Genomic DNA, 24,176 nt, shown 5'->3' with positions numbered 1-24,176 from the left:
TAGTTGTACGCACACACTGCAGGCCTATAGTTTTTGTTACAACTCCCAACACCTTCTGAAATCGTGGCGTTGTAGTCTAACAATGTCTAAAGGACTAGTTATTGCTGGGCAGGCATTTATCTTCAATGAATTCTCCAACAGACTTGGCAATGAGCAATTCCAAACTTTTAAAGGAGAAGGAAAGGTTAAAACTAAGTAAGCCTTATCAGAAAGGTCCATCTAAATATACCAGTAAACCCCCAAAGTAATGTTGCTCTGAGTCCCCTGTCAAAAGAAACAGCATTTCTTTCCTTCTATTGTGTACACATGGGCTTCTGTATCAGACTTCCTGCCTTCAGCTTAAACCTCATTGCCCTGGGCAAGAGCATGCTCAGTTTGCTCCTCTCCCCCCACCCCTCCCTTCTCTACTGTAATCTGAGCCCAGAGCAGGGAGAGACTCAGGCAGGAAGTGATGTCACACCACATTAATACTGCAGCTCCTATTCTAAACAAACAGAGAGTTTCTAGAGCTTTTTGCTCAGGTATGGTAAAATATTCTACAGAATAAATATAGCATTCTAGCTTGCACTATTGCAGCCAATCTATTGGCAATAAAATGCCTCCGTAGCTTTCCTTCTCCTTTAAAAAGCTTTTAGAAAGTCCAAACTGATTTTGAGGATTCACTGAAAGATGGCATGTTTGAGGAAGTATATCTTCAACCTGGGGGTATGAGGAAAGTGATTAGGGTAAGGGCAGACGCGAAGATTCGGGGAGATTTAGTCACCCGGCGATAAATTGACCCTTCCAGGCGACTAATCTCCCAGAACTGCCTCCTGCCGGCTAGAATGTTTACACTGGCGATTTGACGCGATTCCCCATAGACGCCAGCGCCAAAGTTTCCCCAGCGATTGCGGATTAAAAGTCGCGGCGAAAAGTCGCCGCGAGTCAAATCGCGGCGCTATCGCCTAGTGTGCCCTTAGCCTAAATAGCTGCCCCCATGGCTACACAGCAGCTTGTTTATATAAACTATAGTACTCTTTCTAAAGCTAACTAACTTTTACCAGTGCAGGGCAACAGTACATTGTAATTGAATTACTTTAAAACACTTGTATTTTTCGCTTTTACAGTCCCTTTAAGTGGTGAAGTTATCCCCTTAATTTATTAGTAGAAATCTGGCCAAACATACAGATTGCAAACGTTGCTTTAAAAAAAAAAATCTGTTGTCTTTAAAGGATAAAGTTAGAGAAAGTTCTGTATCAATAAATTTCTAAATGGAAAATTATAAGTCTTAACCCAAGCATTTTTTGATGGGTAGAAATATATATGAATTGTTTTGATACGGAAACCTCAGCCTTGGAGGCACCTGAATAATTAATAAAGCCAAAACAGGTTGTGTATCATAAGGGTTATAAAGAGAGTAAGCAATAAAGCATTTGGTGTAGCATTGAGTGCAAGCTGTACTTCTAACTGTCAAGAGTTACCTTATAACAATCTAGATATGAAAAAGCAGCACCCTGAATTGTGATTTGTTTTTTTTAAGCTGAAAACATGCTTTTTGGCCCTTTTGTGTAAAACTTTGGGCTGCTTTTTCTCTTCTTTATTATCATAAGAGGCAAATCCGAAGGCAGCTAGATGTATTATATTTGAAAGCTATTGGATGATATCCTGAGATGGTCACTTTCTGACCCATTAACAGATAACCAATATATTGGTGAAGAAAAGCAAAGCATATTTTTAAAATTCTTCCACCATTGCACCACTTCGGCCTGATGAATTATGTGCAAGTGCACACATTGGGCAGATTTATCAAATTGTGGCATTAGATCACACCACAGAAAAACTCACCCACTTTCTATTAATTCCTGTGGGATTTTTAGGAACATATGGGTGCAAGTTAGAGTTCACGATTTGATAAATACTCTTTCTAAAAATCCCACAGGAATTAATAGAGTGGGTGAGTTTTAATGTGGTGGGCTTAAAGGGAAACTATAGAGAAAACGAAAATTCAATATAAGCTTCAGCATATTGAAATACGAATCTTTATAAATACAATTGATTAAAAATTCTGTACTGTTTCTGAAATAATCAAGTTTATCTTCACTATGCCTCTCTCAGCATCGGTTTCTCTTCATTCTGTCTTCATGCAGCATTTCTAACAAAATAACTGCCTTTTGCACAAACTCTACATGTAGAGATACAGAATTTCTGGTGAGAGATTATAATGATTTTCTTGGAAAAATTAGCCCCCCTAAAAGATATATTGGATTTAACGGTCATTCGGCACAAATTCTGCATGCAGAGAGACCGAATTTCTGGTGATTTTAATAGAGTTAGCTATTTTAATAATTTTCTAGGATAAATTAGATATATTTGATTTAACGGTCTTGGAAACTCCCAACTTCTGCATGAAGAGAGGCAGATGCTGAGAGGGGGTTAGTGAAGATAAACTTTATTATTTCAGAAACAATTCATAATATTTAACTGATTAGAAAGTTTCTTATTTCAGTATGATGAAGCTGATGTTAAATTTTAATTTTCACAATAGTTCCCCTTTAACATTCACACTTTGCTACATCTGTCCCATTGACGCAAGGGGACCCTAAAATTGCCATCAACCTGGATATGTTATTTGTCTTAGTGGATTGCAGCAATGGCCGTAACTAACGTTTGCCAAGCGAGCTGAATGCTATTGCCATTATTACTGGTGCATCAGAAGTAGGGATGCACCGAATCCAGGATTTGGTTCGGGATTCGGGCAGGATTCAGCAGAATCCTTCTGCCCCGCCTAATCGAATCCTCATTTACATATGCAAATTAGGGGCGGGGAGGGAAATCTCTTAACTTTTTGTTAAAAACAAGGAAGTAAAAATGTTTCCCCACCCCTAATTTGCATATTCAAATTCGGATTTGGTTCAGTATGAGGCCGAATCTTTGCGAAGGATTCGGGGGTTCGGCCGAATCCAAAATAGTGGATTCGGTGCATCCCTAAAGTGACAACATTCCAATATAAACGGTTGGTGGGAAAGCAGGTGCCACAAAGTGTGTGATTTTCTAAAATTTACTTTATTGGTGCATGACTTGTAATCACCCTGAAATCACAAGTCAAAAAAAAACCACAGCCATTTTCAATGTAAAATGCTATTTTTACATGCCGTAATATTTTTGTAAAAGGAAACCTGCAGTAAGCCACTATTTTTCCTTTTACTCCGCAGATTATCGCCTTTCTTCGAAAGAAGGATGACTTTGTGAGCTTGTTATTACAGCACATTGGTACCTCTGCCATCATGGATCTCTTGCTGCGCCTGCTGACGTGTGTGGAACAGCCTCAGCTTCGACAGGATGTTTTTAATGTAAGAATATCTTGAGATGCTTACACAGCTGAAATATGGTTGGATTATTGAATATCTGAGCGTGAAACATTAGGAATTCCATTAAAAGTAAATAGAGGGTTACATGACTATCCTTGGCCCTGTTAATTGTGGGGCCCTGCTAAGCATGAGTTGTAAGAAGCCAAGGCAAGCAGTTGGCTGTGGCAATTTTACATTAGTTGTACACACACTGCAGGCCTATAGTTATTGTTACAACTCCCAGCACCTTCCAAAATCGGAGGAGTTTTAGTCTAACAATGTCTGAAGGACTATTTATTGCAGGGCAGGCATTTGCCTTCTTCAATGAATTCTCCAACAGACTTGGCACATGAGCAATTCCAAACCTTTAAACATTTTTTAGAAAGTCCAAACTGATTTTGAGGATCGACTAAAAAAAATTACAGCAACCTGCTATGCCTATCCTGGGCTGGTGCCATATTTGAGGAAATATAGCTCCAACCTGGAGGTATGAGAAAAGTGAATAAAGTCACACCCCAAGGAATTTTCCTTTTCTTTGTCCTTTAAGTTTTGAAGTTATACCCTTAATTTATTAGTAGCAATTTGGCCAAAAGTACAAACTTTGATTAAAAAAATCTGTCTTTAAAGGATCAGAGAAAGTTCTCTATCAATAAAATGTAAATATTATGAGTGGAAAATTATACGTCTTAAAGTGGACCTGTCACCTACTCATAAAAAGCTGCACAATGAAATTCCTTTGCAAATTAAACATGAAACCTAAATTCTTTTTATCATTGAAACAACCATACTGGTTATAAAGGTGTTTAAATATCTGAGCTGTCAATCAAATATTATCTACCCCGCCTCTATGCCTGAGGCATAGAGACGGGGGCAGTCAATTACTTTCACTTTCCATTCAGCACTTCCTACATGTCACTGCACGTCTCACATTATATAGGGCACTGCAAATGGGAATTAGGTTCTGGTGCATACACAAGATTTTAAGGTGATTTACAATTTTCTTAATAACAGTGTCCACAAAATGGCTCCTGCCTGTTTGCTGTGATAGTGTAATTGCAAGACTGAAGGAAAAAATATTTAAATAATAAATATAGTGCAAGTAAAGTTTATTTTACTCGACTAACATGATAGAAAACAATTTGGAATTATTTCTTAGGGTGACAGGTCCCCTTTTAACACAATAATTTTTTGATGAGTAGAAATATATATATGAATTGTTTTGATACAGAGACCTCTGCCTTGGAGGCACCTGAATAATAAAGCCAAAACAAGTTTTGAATCATAAGCGTAATAAAGAGAGTAAGCAATAATAGCAATAAGTGCAAGCTGTAGTTCTCACTGCTAGGGGTTACCTATAACAATCCAGATATGAAAAAGCAGCACCCTGAATTGTGATGTTTTGTTTTTTATGCTTAAAACATGCTTTGTGGCACTGTTTTGTATAACTTTGAGCTGCTTTTTCTCTCCTTGGCAAATCCGAAACTCTTACAGAGAGCTAGATGTATTATATTTGAAAGCTATTGGATGTCAGAGTTTTAAGCTCTTTGTGGGCAATTATTCATGATATCCAGAGATGCTCACTTTCTAACCCCTAAAACAGCTTATGAACAACAACTTCTAAAAAATTTTAACGGTTGTGATTGTATTCTAACAATGTCTGAAGGACTATGAGGTTAGCATTCCAAGTTTAGCAAGGATCAGAATAGCTCTGTGACTAGAGCACACTACTTATACATTCAGAATCACATCCGAAGTTTCCCTTTATGTCCAATATACCAAAATGGTTCCTCGTGCCTTTCTGATATACAAGATGGAAAACATGCATCATTGCATAACAATCGTGTAACTAGAATCACTAGGGTTGCACCAAATCCTCTATTTGGGATTCGGTCGTATCCCTAATTTACATATGCAAATTAGAATTTGGTTCTGTCAGGCACAAGGATTCAGCCGAATCCAAATCCTACTGAAAAAGGCAGGATCCCCAAATGAATCCTGGATTCGGTGCATCCCTAAAAATCACTGATCCTAGAGTCTGTTTATCAGTGATATTGATGAGTTTATCCTTTCCTCACGCAGTGGCTAAATGAAGAGAAAATTGTGCAAAGATTAATTGAAATGATCCATCCTTCTAAAGATGACAATGTAAGTGCAACACAACATCTAACTTTTTTTTTTTTACTGGGTTTCTGTTATTTCACACATGCAGGTTTCATAAAATTTGATTAATTATAAAACCAACAGAACAAGAGAGGGTGGAGAACCTGGAGCGCTTTGCTTTATAGTCTGCCAGAAGTGGTACACCACCCTGAGCGTTCATCTTTAAGTTAATTTTTATAAAAAAATTCCAAGCAACTTTTCAATTGGTCTTTATTATTTATAGGTTTTGAATTATTTGACTCTTTCCAGCTTTCAAATGAAGGCCACTGACCCCATCTAAAAACAAATGCTCTGTAAGGCTACAATATGTATTGTTATTGTTACTTTTGATTACTCATATTTCTAGTCAGGCCTCTCCTATTCACATTCCAGTCTCTTATTGAAACCAATGCATGGTTGCTAGGGTAATTTGGACCTTAGCAACCAGAATGCTGAAATTGCTAAATAACTCAATTTTGTCACAATATCACTCTACATCATACTAAATGGCTGTTAAAATCAGCAATAACAATAAATGTTAAGCCTTACAGCCACTTCTTTTTATAGATGGGGTCAGTGACCCCCAATTGGAAGCTTGGAAAGAGTCAGAAGAAGAAGGCAAATAATTAAGTACTTAAAAGAAAAAATGAAAGTCAATTGAAAAGTTGCTTAGAACTTGCTGTTCTATAACATACTCAAAGTTAACTTAAAGGTGACCCACCCTTTTAACTTATCTGCAACATAATCCGTTTAAGTGCAGTGATGTCAAGAATGTTTTAGATACCAGGACGTTTATCAGAACATACAGAAAATGTAGACCAGCCATATTAACATGAAAAACAATGCTGTATGTGAGCACAACAAAAGTAAAATAAAGTAGATGCATTTTTTTCTGTCCTTAGTCAGTAGTACGCAAATACAAATGCTAGGGTGATGATAGCATCCCGGTGCAATATAAAAGATAGATGTCCTCCCACAGACTGTTCAAACTTGATTTATAATTCAACATATTGACGCACGATACATATGAGAATCTCATTTAACAGTAATGTATTATTTAACTGCAAATCTCCAGTATTATCTTCCCATTGAATATAGTCGGTGAGTGTGAGTTTTACTTGAGATTCCGCCTTGTCCTAAATATCCATCGCTCTGTGATTCCCACATTTTTCAAAAAGGTCCCAAAGGGGACTGAAACGTCGGTTATACATATCGAAGATCAGCACTCTCAGGCTTAATTCGGCCCTGTCCAGAGCCATTCTTAAAGTGAGAGAGGCCGTGGACAGAGCCGACACGTTAGTCCTATGCTGTGTTATTTTCAATAAAACCTTTTTTCATATTTTTAAGCCCTGAGAGTGCTGATCTTCTTTGGATGGACACGAAAACCCGTTATCCGAATTGCAGAAAGGCTGTGTTTCATAGACTCCATTTTATCCAAGTTTTTAAAAATGATACACAGACTCCATTTTATCCAAGTTTTTAAAAATGATTTCCTTTTTCTCTTTAATGATAAAACCGTAGCTTGTACTTGATCCCAACTAAGATATAATTAATCCTTATTGGCGGCAAAGCCAGCCTATTAAGTTTATTTGATGTTTACACGATTTTCTAGTGGATTTGAGGTACGAAGATCCAAATTACAGAAAGATCTGTTATCTAGAAAGTTCCAGGTCCTGAGCATTCTGGATAACAGATCCCATACCTGTGTGTATATGCCTAGCGCGTTAACGAGTTACGCGTACAACATCAGCAGGTCTGCAATAAACCTGCTTTTAACCAGAGTGCCGCCAAATCTTATGATTTTGTGCTCCAGATTATTTTTATAAACTATATTCAAGTTTCTGAAGCCAACACACTCTATGTCTTAGTGGACACACTAGGGGTCATTTATCAATACAGGGCAAATTTGCCCATGGGTAGTAACCCATTGCAACCAATCAAATTGCTGCATTCGTTCTACTTGCGGCTGACTTTTAAAAGCTAATCAGTGATTGGTTGCTATGGATAACTGCCCATGGGCAAATTTGCCCAGAGTACAGTTTATGGGGATGGTGATATGAAATAACAATATAATTCACATAAATTATAAAAGAGCATTCTGTGCAAGTCTCTATTAAAAGTAAAATGAACTTAAACTCGTATGAGCTGAAACCAATGTGATTCTCATATCTGTTCCAGCAACATTCCAATGCTTCACAGTCTTTATGTGACATTATTCGGCTGAGTCGGGAGCAGATGATCCAGATCCAAGATAGTCCTGATCCAGATCAGCTATTGGCAACACTGGAAGAGTAAGTCATACATGCATTCGTTTGTAAGGTATGGGATCCCTTATCCGGAAACCCGTTATCCAGAATGCTCAGAATTTTGGAAAGGCTGTCTCCCATAGACTTTTTTTTCCATATAATCCAAATTCTAATAATAAAAATCGAGCCTTGCACTTAATCCAAACTAATTTATAACAAGTTGTTATTGGAGGCAAAACCAGCCTATTGGGTTTATTTAATTTATCATTTTCTAGTAGACTTAATGTATGAAGATGCAAATTACGAATTGATCCGTTGTCCATAAATCCCTGGGTCCCGGGCATTCTGAATAACAGGTCGCATATCTGTATTAGTAGAAAACCAATCAAGGGCAATAGCACACAAGACATCTGGATGGCCTTGGTCCTCTTAGAGAGACTTTTATATTCACATTGCCTTTGCCCAAAAGCTGCTGCTTCCATCCATACTTCATTGAATGAGTATGAAAAGAGAGTGCTGACTTGTCCCCCATCTGGATTTAGCAGTGGACTGTTCTGAAAGGGATCCTGTCATCGGAAAACATGTTTTTTTCAAAACACATCAGTTAATAGTGCTACTCCAGCAGAATTCTGCACTGAAATCAATTTCTCAAAAGAGCAAACAGATTTTTTTATATTCAGTTTTGAAATCTGACATGGGGCTAGACATTTTGTCAATTTCCCAGCTGCCCCCAGTCATGTGACTTGTGCCTGCACTTTAGGAGAGAAATGCTTTCTGGCAGGCTGCAGTTTTTTCTTCTCAATGTAACTGAATGTGTCTCAGTGAGACATGGGTTTTTACTATTGAGTGTTGTTCTTAGATCTACCAGGCAGCTGTTATCTTGTGTTAGGGAGCTGTTATCTGGTTACCTTCCCATTGTTCTTTTGTTTGGCTGCTGGGGGGTAAAAGGGAGGGAGGTGATATCACTCCAACTTGCAGTACAGCAGTAAAGAGTGATTGAAGTTTATCAAAGCACAAGTCACATGACTTGGGGCAGCTAGGAAATTGACAATATGTCTTTCTGAAGAGGAATGCAAGTGGAGTTTCAGTAAGTTATTTCTTAATAAAGAAATTGCGATTTTAAAGTTTTATATATATATTTTTTTTTTTTCTTCAATGTATACAAACACATTTTTTTTATGTTACTGGTCCTTTAAAGGAGAATTCAACCCTAAGTTTAAAAAAAAACCCTCCCCCCCCCACCCTGGGTAGGAAACCCCCCCCTAATTTTTTACTCACCCTCGCGGCAGATTCAGGCCTCGGAGTTCACGGCAGCCATCTTCTTCTTCTCCGGTATTCTTCCTGTATTGATGGCATTTTCGGGCGCATGTGCAGTTGGAGTAAGTTTCCAGTCCTGAACAACTGTGCATATGCTGAAAGTCCCGGAAATTTCTGAAAAATTTTCGGAAACTTTTGTGACTTTCGGCACATGCGCAGTGGTTCAGGATCAGAAATTTACTCCAACTGCGCATGCGCCGAAACTTCCGAAGAAAGAAGATGGCTTCCGTGAACGCCGAGGCCTGAATCTGCACAGAGGGATGAGTAAAAAAAATTAGGGGCATTTGGGGCAGGTAGGCTGGGGGGGAGGAGGGATTACCCAGGGTAATGGGGGAAGGGTTTTTTTAAACTACGAGTTGAATCCTCCTTTAAGGGGCAATAGTTTACAGTGATACTTCATGTATGGTTCGGGAGACAAAATTAGGTGTGAGTGCCTTTTATGTTGAGTCACTATGAACCCCCAGAATACAGTGACGTGTCATTCTGTAATAGAAACGGTTATAATTGTGTATATTCTCATACTGATCCTCTTGTCAATGTATTCCATAGGCAAGAAACTATTGAGCAGCTCCTGAGCAACATGTTTGAAGGGGAACATAATGAATCTGTGATTGTCAATGGAACTCAAGTGCTTTTAACTCTGCTGGAGCCACGCAGACCAAGGTATGGTTATGTGCTCTACTTACAATAGTTTTTATTTTTACCAACTGGGCTTTCAATTATTTATTTCCTTTAACTCTTTTCATTACATGCGTGTATTGCTGTACAACGCTGCTATTCCTCAAATCTATCTCTGTCCTTTTCCATATGGGGTCGTGTTCTGTAGAACGTCATGCACCCATCATAATGTGTGCAGGGTAGAGTCCTGCAGCGGGTTGGGTACCCGTGGTTACCTGCAAAAAAAGCAGGCACCCTGCGGAATGAGGGTAGGATTTTCAGGTGCGGGTATAGCCGCGGGTCTGTGGGTCGAGTTGCGGGTCTCATCTAAATTTCTTATCTTATGTAATATTGTCTATATTTTACTCCTTTTAAAGTTTTGCAAAACTTGTTTCTGTCCCCGCCTACTTTTGATGTTCCTGTTTGATGGTGATCGGCAGGTTGCGAGTCGGGTTGCGGATAAGGCAGTTGCGGGTCCTTGTCGGGTAGCGGATCAAAGTGGGAAAATATGCCGTTTGCAGTTTCGGGTCAGGTCCGGGTCTTAGAAATTGGTTCCACGCAAGACTCTAGTGCAGGGGAACATTACAGTGTGTTTTATGTTCTGCTTTTTTTTTCACAATCATAGAAAATGTAATTCTAAGCAACTTTCCAATTCACGTTAAAGGGATTCTATCATGGGAAAGCATGTTTTTTTTTTTTTCAAAACGCATCCATTAATAGTACTGCTCCAGCAGAATCCTACTCTAAAATCCATTTTTTTGAAAAGCGCAAAATCTGAAATCTGATTTGGGCTATACTAGTTGAGAAAAACTCGATTCTCACCAACCCTAACCTGCTGCTCCTCCACCCACACCCGACCATAACCTGGCCCGTTCCCCCTCTATATATACCTGCGTCTGACCCGACCACTGTGATGTCACTAAAGGGGGCGGGCCTGCACAAGTTCATAAATTGAGGCACGCAGAGGCGGAAGCGGGGCAGAAGAAGGGCATGACCCGAAAACTTTGTGCGGCCAGTCTGTGGTCTTCGGGCTGGCCCGCACATCACTAGACTATACATGTTGTTGGTTTCCCAGGTACCTTCAGTCATGTAATTTGTGCTACTTGTGACACTTTAGTCACTCTTTACTGCTGCACTGTTAGCTGGATTGATATCATCCCTCACTGACTGACCAACCTATGGCTGCACTTTTAATATTTTATAGAATGGCAAGTTCTTAGGAACTGTGCAACTGGTCTTTATATTTTTAATTATTTGCTTTCCTTTTCTGACTATTTCCAGCTTTCAAATTTGGAGTTATTGTCCTCAACAGCAAAAAAAGCTATTGTTTTTCAAGACTAAAATGTTGTACTTTGTTGCTTTTTATAACTTATCTTTTAATTTAGACCCTTCCCTATTCATAATTCAGTCTCTCATTCACAACACTGCCTGGTTGCTAGGGTAATTGGGACTCTGCAGATATCTGCTAAAATTCCAAATTGGAGAGCTGCTAAACAAAAAGCTAAAAAACTCAAAAGCCACAAATAATAAATGAAGACCAGTTGCAAATTGTCTCAGAATAACACATTCTAGTTTACATCACCTTTGAAAGGTGAGCAGCCCCTTTAAATGTATTTGTAATTGAATTGCTATAGAAAACAGTATATTTCTCCTACTGTGATGGTTGCAACAAATGTAAACAAAGTTGGTTATCTTACAGGTCTCTTTCAAAAATCAGAGCCAGCAGTGCAGACAGTACAAACCAGATAGACTTCTGCTGTCAATAACCATTACATATTGACATATTATATTACATTACATTACGATAACATACTCACCTTTCAGTTGACTTTTAGTATGATGTAGAGAATGATATTCTGAGACAATTTGCAATTGGTTTTCGTTTTTTGTTTGTTTTTTTCATTATTTAGCTTTTTATTCAGCAGCTCTCTAGTTTGCAATTTCAGCAATCTGGTTGCTAGGGTCCAAATTACCCTAGCAACGATGCATTGATTTGAATAATAGACTGGAAAATGAATAGGAGAGGCCTGAATAGAAAGATAAATAATAAAAAGTAGCAGTAACTATAAATGTGTAGCCTTAAAGAGCATTTGTGTGGTCAGTGACCCCCATTTGAAAGTTGGAAAGAGTCATAAGAAGAAAGCAAATAATTCAAAAACCATATAAAATAAATAATGAAGACCAATTGAAAATTTGCTTAGAATTAACCATTCTATAACATACTAAAAGTTAATTTAAAGGTGAACCGCCCCTTTAAGATACTGTAACCACTGAAAATGATCAATGAATATCAGATACAGGAGAACCCCCATTTTATGTTTTTCAGGGGACCAGAAAAAAAAGATGTAAAATCAGGGAAATGTATTATGCATAATATTTAGGTGGGACCACAAAAAACAATGTAAAATGAGGGAAAACTTAAAGTCAGGGGATGTAAAATGGTGGTTCTACTTTATATCAGGATTACATTCTCTTTCACAAAAGTGTATTTGGGTTCCCCTTTAAATGATTTAAATGATACTATCACTTAGTTTGTATTATTTTGCAGGTCTGAACTAGGAGGAATGAGCGGTTTCTACTGCAATCTAGATGGCCAGTTAGAGATAAATGCTGCTGGGTTAGATTCTACTTCCAACACCCAGGCTAGCTTGGGCACCCTGCTTGCCATAAAGGAGCACCTACACCAGTTCCACCAGCTCCTCATAGACCCACCTAAGGTACATGCATCTTTATTTTTACCACTCGCCATTTCTCTTAGTAATGCCGGTGTAATGGCGCCAAGTCTATTAAAAAAATAATTTAACCAGTATTTAAACCAAACAGGCTGGTTTAGCTTCCAATAAGGATTAATTAAATCTTACTTTGGATCAAGTATCTGGTACCATTTTATTATTACAGGGAAAAAAGAAAATAGGTTTTAACATTTGGAATTATAGGATTAAAATTGAGTCTATGTCTATAAATATATTGGATCTAACTGTCAATGAATATCTGACCCAACTGCTGCACGAAGACAGAATGAAGAGAAACAGATGCTGAGAGGGAAAGTGAAGATAAACTTGATTATTTAAGAAACAATGCAGAATATTTAATTGATTGCATTTTAGAAAGTTTCTTATTTCAGTATGTTGAAGCTTATATTAAATTTTCGTTTTCACGATAGTTCCCCTTTAAATATTTGGTGCCTATTCTGTGCCGTAACTTTGGAGCAATGCTTTTTTCTTAAATGTATGGCTAAAAATGTAATTATTCTTTTTGCAGAAACAAAGCCTACAAGCCACATGGGGCGTCCTTGATCCACCCCTGGGTAATACTCGACTTCATGTGGTGAAATTGTTGGCTAGCATAATCAATGCAAACAATAACGTGTTAAATCAAGAGCTGATTGAGCTGGACACTCTGAACACCATGCTGGTAAGCTATATGCACTTGATTAAAGCTGCCCATACATATGGAGAGGTCTCCAAAAGAAGCGGATCTCTCACAGATATGCCGACTGATCTGGTTGTTAACCCTAGGGCCCAACGATCGGATCATAACGGCCGGTCAGAGCAAGGACCGCATCAACGAACCAATGTGGTCCTCGAACCAAAGGGATTTCTGAAGGATAAGTAAACCTTAAAAATAACTGAATGTAAAATTGATTAGGGTGCTATTCTAAGAACTTGCAATGTACTGTACATTCATTATTATTTTTTTTTTTTACTTCCAAGATATTAAGTACTGTTAACATGAATTAATTTTGTTACAACAGCGCCACCTGCTGGTCATTTTCCAACCAGTCTGACCACCAAGTAGTCAAGGAAGTTGTCAGGAGAAAGAAAGAGGCTGCTCTGATGTTCTTCTGCTTAGGAAAAGAATTAGAAACCTTTCTCAAGTCTTTCCTAAGCAGAAGAGCATCGTATTTATTTCTCCTGATAACTTCCTTGACTATTTGGTGGTCAGACTGGTCGTAAAATGACCAGCAGGGGGTCGCTTTTGTATTAAAATGAATTCATGTTAACAGTACATGTATCCTTTAATATCTTGGAATTAAAAATAACGAATGTACATTGCAAAAGTACTTAGAATAGCCCCCTCATCAATTTTACATTCACTTTTTTTAAGGTTTACTTGTCCTTTAAGCCCAGCCGATTGACATTTGTCTGACTTTCTGCCAGATACTTGAGGAAGCCCGTCTGAGGGTCCCATACACTGGGCAATAAAACGTCTACTTAATCTGTTGGCAGTTTATATCTGCCCGTATATGAGGGCCTTAGATTTCCATAGAAGCAGAGTGGCAATGACTTTTCATTGGTTGGGAGATGTAGTTAACATCCATTGGCTCTAAGTATTCTCAACACTTTCTTCTGAGTTCTCTTCTCAGCAGACTGTCTTTACCATCGGGATCTTTATGCACTTAAAGGGGTTGTTCAACTTTGAGAACTTTTAGTATGATGTAGAGAGTGATATTCTGAGACAATTTGCAATTGATTTTCATTTTTTATTATTTAAGGTTTTTGAGTGATTTAGATTTTTATTCAGCAGTTCTTAAATTTGCATTTTAAGCAATCTGGTAGCTAGGGTCCAAATTACCCCAGCAATCATGCATTGATTTGAACAAGAGACTAGAATATGAATAGGCGAGGCCTGAATAGAAAGATGAGAGATGAATAAAAATTATAATAACAATAAATGTGTAGCCTTACAGAATATTTGCTTTTTAGATGGGGTCAGCAAAGCCCATTTGAAAGCTGAAAAGAGTCAGAAGAAAAAGGCAAATAAGTATAAAACTATACAAAACAAATAATGAAACCCAATTGAAAAGTTGCTTAGAATTGGCCATTCTATAACATACTAAAAGTTACCTTAAAGGTGAACCACCCCTTTAATGAGTTTGTCTGATAAAGCATTCTATCGAGCAACATGCTTTCACATGACTTGCATATAAATGATGTCAGTGACCACTAAAATTGATGAGATGAAAAAAGAATGAAGGAGGGCCTCAATAATGCAGTAATAGCCATAGCTTCTCTTGTAGACTCCATTAATGGTATTCCCTAACTGGACTCCATAAACAGTATTCTTTGCTTCAGTGATATCACTCTTTTTCTTCTTCTAGGACCTTTATTTCCAATACATGTACAATAATTTCCTGCATGCACAAGTAGAGGTTTGCATCACCACCATTTTAAATTCATCTCCTTTGGAAGAAACCATTGAAGATGAGGCGCAAGGCAGCCCTCTTGTCAGATACGTAAGTTGAATGCTTTTATTTATTTATTTATAGAATTAGCTAATATAAAGGTACAATTAGGGCTTAACTCCACAAGTGTCGGTTGGGGTCAGATCGGATGCAGTTGGGGGGGTTAAAATATAATGGGACTGATACAAAATTCTTATGTGTAAATTACATGGATATTTTCCGTCCGATGCAACACGACTGTAGGATGGGGCGGCTGCATTAAAATACATTGACTGTCAGACGTAGATGCATGAACAAACTACACCCTCTGACTTTGGGCCAGATTCAGTTCAGTGAGATAAAGATTTATCACATGAAAACTCGTGAACGAGATGCAATTCAATTCAGAAAAACTCACTGTTTATCGCCTAAAAACTCTCATGATTTTTATGGTGTCTTTTTTTATTTCTAAATTATACTCTTTACACTACCATATACAATTTCATACCTGAACCAGCAAGTGTATTTTTTTAATTGTAATATTAGTGTGTAGGTGCATCTCGGGTCATTTTGCCTGGTCATGTGCTTTCAGACAGAGTCAGCACTTTAGGATGATGAATGTGTCGCAGTGGGACCTGGATTTTACTATTTAGTGCTGTTCTTATATCTACCAGGCAGCTGTTTTCTTGTTTAAAGCTGGCCATAGGTGCAAAGATCCGATCCTCGAATGATCAGATCTCCTGACCTGCCACTAACCATTCCGATCACATGAAGTAGTAAAAGAACAGATTAGCCGATGTTCTCCCCGTGACCGCAATCATCCGACCAAAGCTGGTGACAGTCTCCCTCTGAAAATCATACGATCAGCAATACATGCAGAAATATAACCTGCAGCCGACAGAAATTTTTTAACCTGTCCGATCGACCAAACGACCGATCTCCACCGGACGAAAAATGTCTTACGATCGAATCTTTGCGTCTATGGCCAGCTTTAGGGAGCTGCTGTCTGGTTACCTTCCCATTGTTCTGTTGTTAGACTGCTGGGGGGGGGGGGGCAATGTATATGCGATATAACTTGCAGTAAAGAGTGACTGAAGTTTATCAGAGCACAAGTCACATGACTGGGGTACCCTGGGAAATTCACAATATGTCTAGCCCCATGTCAGATTTCAAAATCAAATATGAAAAAAATGAGTGTGCTATTTTGAAAAACGGATTTCAGTGCAGAATTCTGCTGGAGCAGCACTATTAACTGATGCATTTTGAAAAAAACAAACAAACTGAATTTGGATAAAAGTTTTTTTTTCCCTTGAATTGAATCTCGTCCATGCTAAACCATGAGATAACTTTTTCTCACTGAATTGAATCAAACCCTTTATCTGATCTGACTTTACATTCTAGCTAGCGGGGAATCAGATTTTGTAGCATCTTACAAATCTTGTGCTGTTGCTTGGTGCTGAATGGCAAGATCCGAAAAAAATCAAACCCACAAAATCTGATATCAAAATCATCCGTGTCATTTTACCCTTACAGTTTTAGATGCAAAATGTGAAATTAAAGTTCTATCATTGTCAATTGACTTGTCATTGTGCTATTTTACTTTCATAATCGCCTAATGAAAAGACACAATTCATAATCATGTGTGGCCTTCCCAAGCTTTTATACATTTGTAGATTCTGCCGTTGCTTGATGCTTTTCCCCAGGGTCCCACATATCAAACTTGTAGTTAAATGTATGGTAACAAGAGGCTGGTGAGAATAGGATATGCAAGATAGGTGTAAGATTCTAATCCAAAAGATATATAGTGAATAAAGTACCCTCTCTTGTAAGATATAAGGATATTATAAATTACCGAGGAGTTTCATGACCATATAAAAACACGAGGCCGAAGGCGAGTGTTTTTATACAGGTCATGGAACTCCAAGGTAACGTCTAATATCCTCATATTTTGCAACTGGGGGTACTTTATTTATTATAATACACAAATTTCAGTGAGTCATGTGACAGAAATGACATCAGAACTCACCGTTTATAAGGATATTATTTACAAGATATTCATATCTTTTGTGTATTATTAATATAATACACAAGAGCCATGAATATCCTGTAAATTATATAGTGAATAAAGTACCCCCTATTCTAAAATATAAGGATATTATAAGTCACCGAGGAGTTCCATGACAACAAGTGGTATTTATTATAATACACAAGTTTTAGTAGTCATGTGACAAAAATGACATCACTACGCACCGTTTATAATTGATGACATCACTTGTCATCGTTTATAAGGATATAACTAACTAACTAAACAATTCAGCTATTCCGTGCACACTTGCCCAGACTTTACTGTTGTAGGGTATTCTTTTAGTCAAATCTACCCACCTAGCAAGCTACATTATCATGGTAAAGATGTAGGTTTTTGGGCTTATTGCTGTATTGAATTTGACTATACATAAAAGGGGGTTATTTATCAAGGGTGGAATGTTCGAGTTTTTACACCTCAAATGAACTCACAACTCGAATGGTTTCTTATTTAAGAAAAAAACTCGAATGGAAAAAAAACTCCATTCTGGGAGTTCGAGTTGTGAAACTGGATAAAAAAAAAACAAAACGTATTTAACGTATGTATCGAGTTTTCAGGCAAAACCCTCTGAGAAAAACTTGAACATAATGAAGTCTATTAACATCTTCAAATGGTTCAAGGGACCTCTGCCATTGACTTCTCAATGACCTGGAAAGTTGGCGTGTTTTTGGATTCTAGCTATTTCCAGGGTCCAGGGTTTTTTTAAAAAAAATCTAAACATTTATTTGTGAGTTTTTACCAAAAAAATAACCTCAAAAACGCAACTTTTCGTGGAAAACCCATCTCAAACCTTAATAAATCTGCCCCTAAATGTCTGCATGGGCTGTCGATACCTCATCACTGGATTTGTTAGGATCTGACATACTCTTTCTTTATCAGCTGCTGCAAAAATGTCACCTCGTCCAGAGAATTTTGTCCGCATGGGAAGAAAACGACAAGGAACAGTAAGACTTATTAAAGATCATTTTGACAGTTACATTTCCGTTGAACAACTTGCCCTTTAATAATGATCCATTGTGGTATCATCACTTTGCTTTAAACGAGTGGTTCACCTTTAAAGGGGTTGTTCACCTTTAAGTCAAATTTTAGTATGTTATAGCAGGGTCCCCAACTGCTGGGCTGCGGACAGTCCTGAGGTGGGCCGCCAAACAATGAACGCCGGCGTGCTAAAATTTACATGGAAATGGACCCCACCGACCCCCTTCCCGACCCCCCTCCAAACCCTCCGGTCCTTGTAAAAAAATTTGGCTCATCTTTGGTCCCCAGGCCAAAAATGGTTGGGGACCCCTGTGTTATAGAATAGCCCATTTCAAGCAACTTTTTAATTGGTCTTTCTTTTTTTAAAGTTATTTCATTATTTGTCTTCCTCTTCTGAATCTTTTCAGCTTTCACATAAGGGTCACTGACCCCATCTAAAAACAAATGCTTTGTAAGGCCACAAATGTATTGTTATTACTACTTTTTATTCTTCATCTTTCTCTTCAGGCTTCTCCTATTCATATTCCAGTCTCTTATTCAAATCAATGCATGGATGCTAGGTTCATTTGGACCCTAACAACCAGATTGCTGAAATAGCAAACTGGAGAGCTGCTGAATAAAAAGCTAAATAACTGAATAACTACAAATAATAAAAAATGAAAAACAATAGCTAAGTGTCTCGGAATATCACACTCTACAACATACTAAAAGTTAATGTAAAGGTGAACAACCCCTTTGAGTTAGTATGTTATATTATGACCAATTGTAAGCAACTTTTGAATGGTCTTCGTTATTTATTTTTTTATAGTTTTTTTGAATTATTTTACTTGACTCTTTCCAACTTTCAATCCAAAAAAAAAAAAATGCTCATCTTTCTTTTAAAGGCTCTCTCCTTTTCAGTTTTAAGGCTTTTATTCACTTTAATGCAGGGTTGCTAGGGTACTTTGCACCCTAGCAACCGGACTGCTGAAAGTGGAAACTGGAGAGTTGCTAAATAAAAAATGAGAATAAGGCAATTTGTCTCAGAATATCACTCTACATCATACTAAAAGGTAACGGTGAACAACCCCCATAGATGTCTTTCAGCATGTCTTTGCCTCAGAAGATCAACACAACGTGTTTCTATATTTCTTTAGATCAGAAGGAGGGCGACGCAGAGGGTTTATGGGCCATCTGACTAAAATCGCAAATTCAGTTGTACAGAGTTCTGAAAAAGGACCAAATGTGTCTCTAGTTGGGCAGCTGATAAAAGGTGAGGATGCGTTCTGGCGCAGTTAAATGTGTGCATATTTATTGGAATATTTTAACATTTAAAAAAAAAAAGTGTTTTAAAATAATGAAAATATCATGTAGTGTTGCCCTGCACAGGTAAAACTTCTGTGTTTGCTTCAGAAACACTACTATTGTTTATATAAATAAGCTGCTGTGTAGCAATGGCGGAAATTGAAAAAAGTCTATACGGCACAGGTTAAATAGTGGATAACAGATAACACCATTATGTTCTACAGAGCTTATCTGCTGTGTAACCTGAGCCTTTTCTCCTTTGAATGGCTGCCCCCATTGCTACACAGCAGCTTATTTATATAAACAATAGTAGTGTTTCTGAAGCAAACACACCGGTTTTACCAGTGCAGGGCAACACTGTATTATATTTGTATTACTTTAAAACACTTTCGTTTTTTGATGTTACTGTTCCTTTAACAAGTGGTGTAGTTCTACAACCTGTCCATTTTGTGGGGAAATAAGCAAATGATACATGACCGTGAATAGGGGCAAAACATTGGACAGAATGTAATGCACTATTTCACGTACCTTCTAACAGATCTTACTGATGAAGAACAGGAACATTGGGATGGTTTTGTAACTGGATCCCTTACAGAAACAAATAAGAAGAATACCATTGACCTTGTAAGATTTTTGCTCAAATTTTTATATCTGAATTATTCTCTGTTAAAAAAAAAACAAAAATTCTGGCAACACTTCCAATAATTGAAATGCATTTTATTAAGAGGGAAAGTTTAGAAGAACAGTGCTCCCTGATACCCCCCTAAACTGCCCCTTTTTTCAAAAGTTGGTGGGTGCCATTTTGTACCCCTACAGGTCCTCTTTTGTAGAACATATGCAATTTAAAGGAGAAGTAAAGCCTTAAAACTAAGTAAGCTTTATTGGAAAGGTCTATATAAATACACCAGTAAAAGTAATGCTGCTCTGAGTCCTCTGTCAAAAGAAACACCACATTTCTTTCCTTCTATTGTGTACTCATGGGCTTCTGTATCAGACTTCCTGTTTTCTGCATAAACCTCCAGGGCTAGGGCTTGAGCATGCTCAGTTTGCTCCTCTACCCCATCCCTCCTCTCCTCACTGCTGTAATCTGAGGCCAGAGCTATGAGTGAGTAGGGAGAGACTCAGGGAGGAAGTGATGTCACACCAAGCTAATATGGCATCTGCTATCCTAAACAAACAGAGTTTCTAGAGCTGTTACTCGGGTATGGTAAAGCATTCTGCAGAATAAATATAGTGTTATAGCTTGCACTATTGTGGCTTATCTATTGGCAATGAACTGCTTTGGTAGCTTTCCTTCTCCTTTAAGCCATTCCAGACCTGGCTTCAGCTGTGCATAGAGAAAAGGATGTGATATGCATTAACCTGCTGCAACACTGTTTTTTTTTTTTGTTGTTTTTTTTACAACTGGGTACATCAAATGTTGGGTGCAGTGGTACGCTTTGGGAGGGAGGAGCAAGGCATTCTGTTCTACTGGATTTTAACAAAAGCTTTAGGGCTAATTTGTTAGACATGATCCCTTGTTTCTTCCACATGCAATATAACTAAACGTATGACCTTTATTTCCTTGTGCTCAGATTAACATGCGAAACATGCACTCCTCAAGTGATGACGAAGACAGTGACCTGAAAGAATTCAGCTTTCCCCAGGAGGCAGTGCTTCAGCAGGTTCTATTCCACTATTTTAACCTTTGTTCCAGTACATAATATTTCTATATAATACACAAGAGCCATGAATTAGAGTCCTGTGCGAAAGCAATTTATAAGACCTGAACCCTCAGCCCGAGACCCGAACCGCAACCCGCATCTATACCCGCACCTGAAAATCCCTACCCTCATTCAGCAGGGTACCCCCTTTTTTTTGCGGGTAACCCGTAACCGGTACCTGTTTAGATAATATCCTTGTTCTTAGTGATGTCATCCGTTATAATCAGAGCTAAGTGATGTCATTTCAGTCACATGACCCACCAAAACTTGTGTATTATACTGTAATATAAAGTACCCCCTGTTGCAAAATATGAGGATATCAGAAGTCACCTTGGAGTTCAATGACCTGTATAAAAGCACTCTGCCTTTGGCCTCGTCCTTTTATATCAGGGATCCCCAACCTTTTGAACCTGTGAGCAACATTCAGAAGTAAAAGGAGTTGGGGAGCAACACTAGCATGAAAAATGTTCTTGGGGTGCCAAATAAGTGCTGTGATTGGCCATTTAGTAGCCCTTATGTGGATTTTCAACCTACATTGAGGCTCTGTTTGACAGTGTACCTGGTTTTTATGCAACTAAAACTTGCCTCCAAGCCAGGAATTCAAAAATAAGCTCCTGCTTTGAGGCCACTGGGAGCAACATCCAAGGGTTTGGAGAGCAACATGTTGCTCACGAGCTACTGGTTGGGGACCACTGTTTTATATGGTCATGGAACTCCTCTGCAACTTATCCTTATATTTCAATAGGGGGCACTTTATTCATTATATAAACTGTAATCGGAATAAAGCATAGGCCACTGCATCAGGTAATTCTCCCATACTTAGCTGTTTTTGGAGCTATAACAGAGGGTTTTACACTGATTAGCGTTTGTGATGGTTCCCTGGATGCGCCGTCTCTGGCACCCTGTATATATTCAATATATTGTGAAATGTGGGAATCACTCACGACAGCAGGTTAACTGCAATTATGCTGTTTATTGTGTCACCACACGACATGTTTCGGACCTATTGGCCCTGTTTTTGGACCTGATAGTCCTGCCAACCTGACTGTTATGTACTGTAAAAAATTCTTTACCAATAGATTTGAACAAATGACAAGTGCGTTCAACATGTAATAAAAGTAGTTATGTTTTTGATCTTTAAATCTGATCCCAACGGTGGCCACTCTTGAGAGATTTTTGTGGCCCATCCTTTGTCCAAGGGCTCCATGGATGACTTTAAATAATATAACTTAAATATAACCTGGGTTACCATATCCGTAAAGGAAGAGAACATCCATTTCACAAGCTGGTTTTCCTCAATAACCTTAATTCCACATGTAGAAACGTAATTTTTATTCATTAGCGATGTATGTTTAGTGAACCTTATCATATGTCCTTTGTTTCAGGCTTTTGTGGATTATCAAATGCAGCAGATGACATCTGCCTTTATCGACCACTTTGGATTCAATGATGAAGAGTTTGGAGAGCAAGAAGAGAATGTCAAGTCAGTACATTTTTTTTTTTTCATTTTTTTATTGGCAGTTTTTAGTTTGTGACAGATTATATATCATGAGTCTGTGATTGGTTTGTAAAGGTGGCCATTGATGTTACAATTACAATCTTTGCTGGAAAACATCTTTACCAGGAAAGATCATTTGTTTCAATACACACACGTAGAGCTGAATCGTTAGATATACAGGTAGATATACAGGTAGAAACAATAGAATTCTACCTGTATCTGATGATTCAGCACTAACAATGGCCGATGTTCGAGTGCCTTCAAAGGTGCCCAATCAATTTTTCAGCCATCCTAATATTCGAGCTAACTGATATCCAAGTCTTCTGCTGATATTGGTCGTCTCGTCTCCCACCATACACACTGAATATCATATTATTGGTGCCACCTTTAGACTTGTAGTAAGCTAAAGTTGGGACATCTGTCCCGTTGAATTTGCCTGTTTACCTGTATGTCAAAATATTAAAGAAATTGGTGCACAATGCCTATAATTATACCATTATTAATCAGAAAAAAAGTGTCAAAAAAAATAATGAACGAGGGGAGAAAAATACTCACAGTTCACCCCAGTCCATGGGTGCAAAAATTCAAAACAGCAAGAAGTTGTTTTCTCCAAAAGTAAAGACCTTTTTTGAAGTTATGAGTAAAGAACTCACAACTTCTTGCTGTTTTGTTCACCTATATATGTTGCAGACTCTTGTGTGGGACTAAAACTGTGGTCTTTGTGAGCTTACTGGGGCCTGGTCAGATGTGGATTTATGACAGTCTATTGAATATAAATGGGCTGCAGCTCACCATTTAGTTGCTTGGTTCTGGTTATCCTGCGGGGTATCCTGTGTCAATCCCCCAATAGAGTCAATCAAAGGAAATCAAAGTGCAGGACAAATCCACAGCAGTTTTCTTTGACTGCAAAATTTTTATTGGGAATGTGAAGAACACATCATGTTTGGGGCTAGGCCCTTTTTCTCTTGCCTAGATTGGGGGACACAGGCACCATGGGGATAAGGATCCTGTTGCTGGAGGATGGACACTAAACAGTTAACGAAGCTCCTCCTCCGGCACTGGGCTTTATCCCCTGCCTACTTCCTGTAACCCTCAGTTTTTATTTAGTGTCCTCAGAAGGAGGACGGATACTCTGGCAGGGAGCAGTGGTATAGAGGCATTCATGTACCATGCCAGTTATGGGGGTCAGGGTTACCTTTTCCAGAACCCCCCCAGCCGACATCATCCTATGTTTATGGTTGATTTTAGTTTATTTGTGCCCCTTAGAGCCTTTCCGCTCCACGGAGGTCTGCAGGCTGAGGCTCCCCTCATTACCCTGTGACTACTGGATCCCGCTCTTCGGAGGCCGCCCCAGTGGTCTGTCCAGGGTCAAGGCACCAGCATTGGGCACTATTCGGCTGGCGTGGAGGGGTAAGTAGTCTGTCTCTTCCCCTTTTCCCCCTTATGTATTCCCTAGGCAGCTAGTGTCACCTGGTAGGCGCAGCCTTCTTAGAGCGATTCTCTGCCGGCTCATCTTAGTTGAGAGCCGCCATGCGGCTCTTCCGCGCGGCCGGCTCAGATCAGCTGTGAACTGTCAGGCGGCGCGGCCGCCATGGTGGAGCGGCCGCCATGCGGCGCGGCGCCGCGCGGCGCCATGCGGCTCTTCCGGGTTCGTCTGCCGGCTCATCTTGTTGAGAGCCGCCATGCGGCTCTTCCGCGCGGCCGGCTCAGATCGAGCTGAGAGCGGTCATGCGGCGCGGCCGACATGGTGGAGCGGCCGCCATGCGGCGCGGCCGCCATGC

The 24,176-nt window shown here is 38.9% G+C and overlaps 1 protein-coding gene across 5 annotated transcripts in view; it reads left to right on the top strand.

The window, feature by feature from the left end:
* The window catches only part of ppp6r1.L (protein phosphatase 6 regulatory subunit 1 L homeolog), a 72,879-nt gene that overhangs the window by 19,438 nt on the left and 29,265 nt on the right, over positions 1-24,176 (top strand). For all 5 annotated transcript variants that reach the window (XM_041568371.1, XM_041568370.1, XM_018224291.2 and 2 more), the window contains 12 exon segments: positions 3,192-3,329; positions 5,406-5,471; positions 7,644-7,756; positions 9,578-9,691; positions 12,234-12,402; positions 12,947-13,099; positions 14,787-14,921; positions 17,812-17,876; positions 19,047-19,162; positions 19,733-19,818; positions 20,769-20,858; positions 22,283-22,380. In XM_041568371.1, the coding sequence (XP_041424305.1) occupies positions 3,192-3,329; positions 5,406-5,471; positions 7,644-7,756; positions 9,578-9,691; positions 12,234-12,402; positions 12,947-13,099; positions 14,787-14,921; positions 17,812-17,876; positions 19,047-19,162; positions 19,733-19,818; positions 20,769-20,858; positions 22,283-22,380 (1,343 nt within the window).

The sequence above is a fragment of the Xenopus laevis genome, chromosome 7L, assembly GCF_017654675.1.
Source record: "Xenopus laevis strain J_2021 chromosome 7L, Xenopus_laevis_v10.1, whole genome shotgun sequence".
NCBI classification, from domain to species: domain Eukaryota; kingdom Metazoa; phylum Chordata; class Amphibia; order Anura; family Pipidae; genus Xenopus; species Xenopus laevis.
The sequence above is the reverse complement of the archived record's forward strand: the minus strand, read 5'-3'. Positions and strand labels throughout refer to the sequence as shown.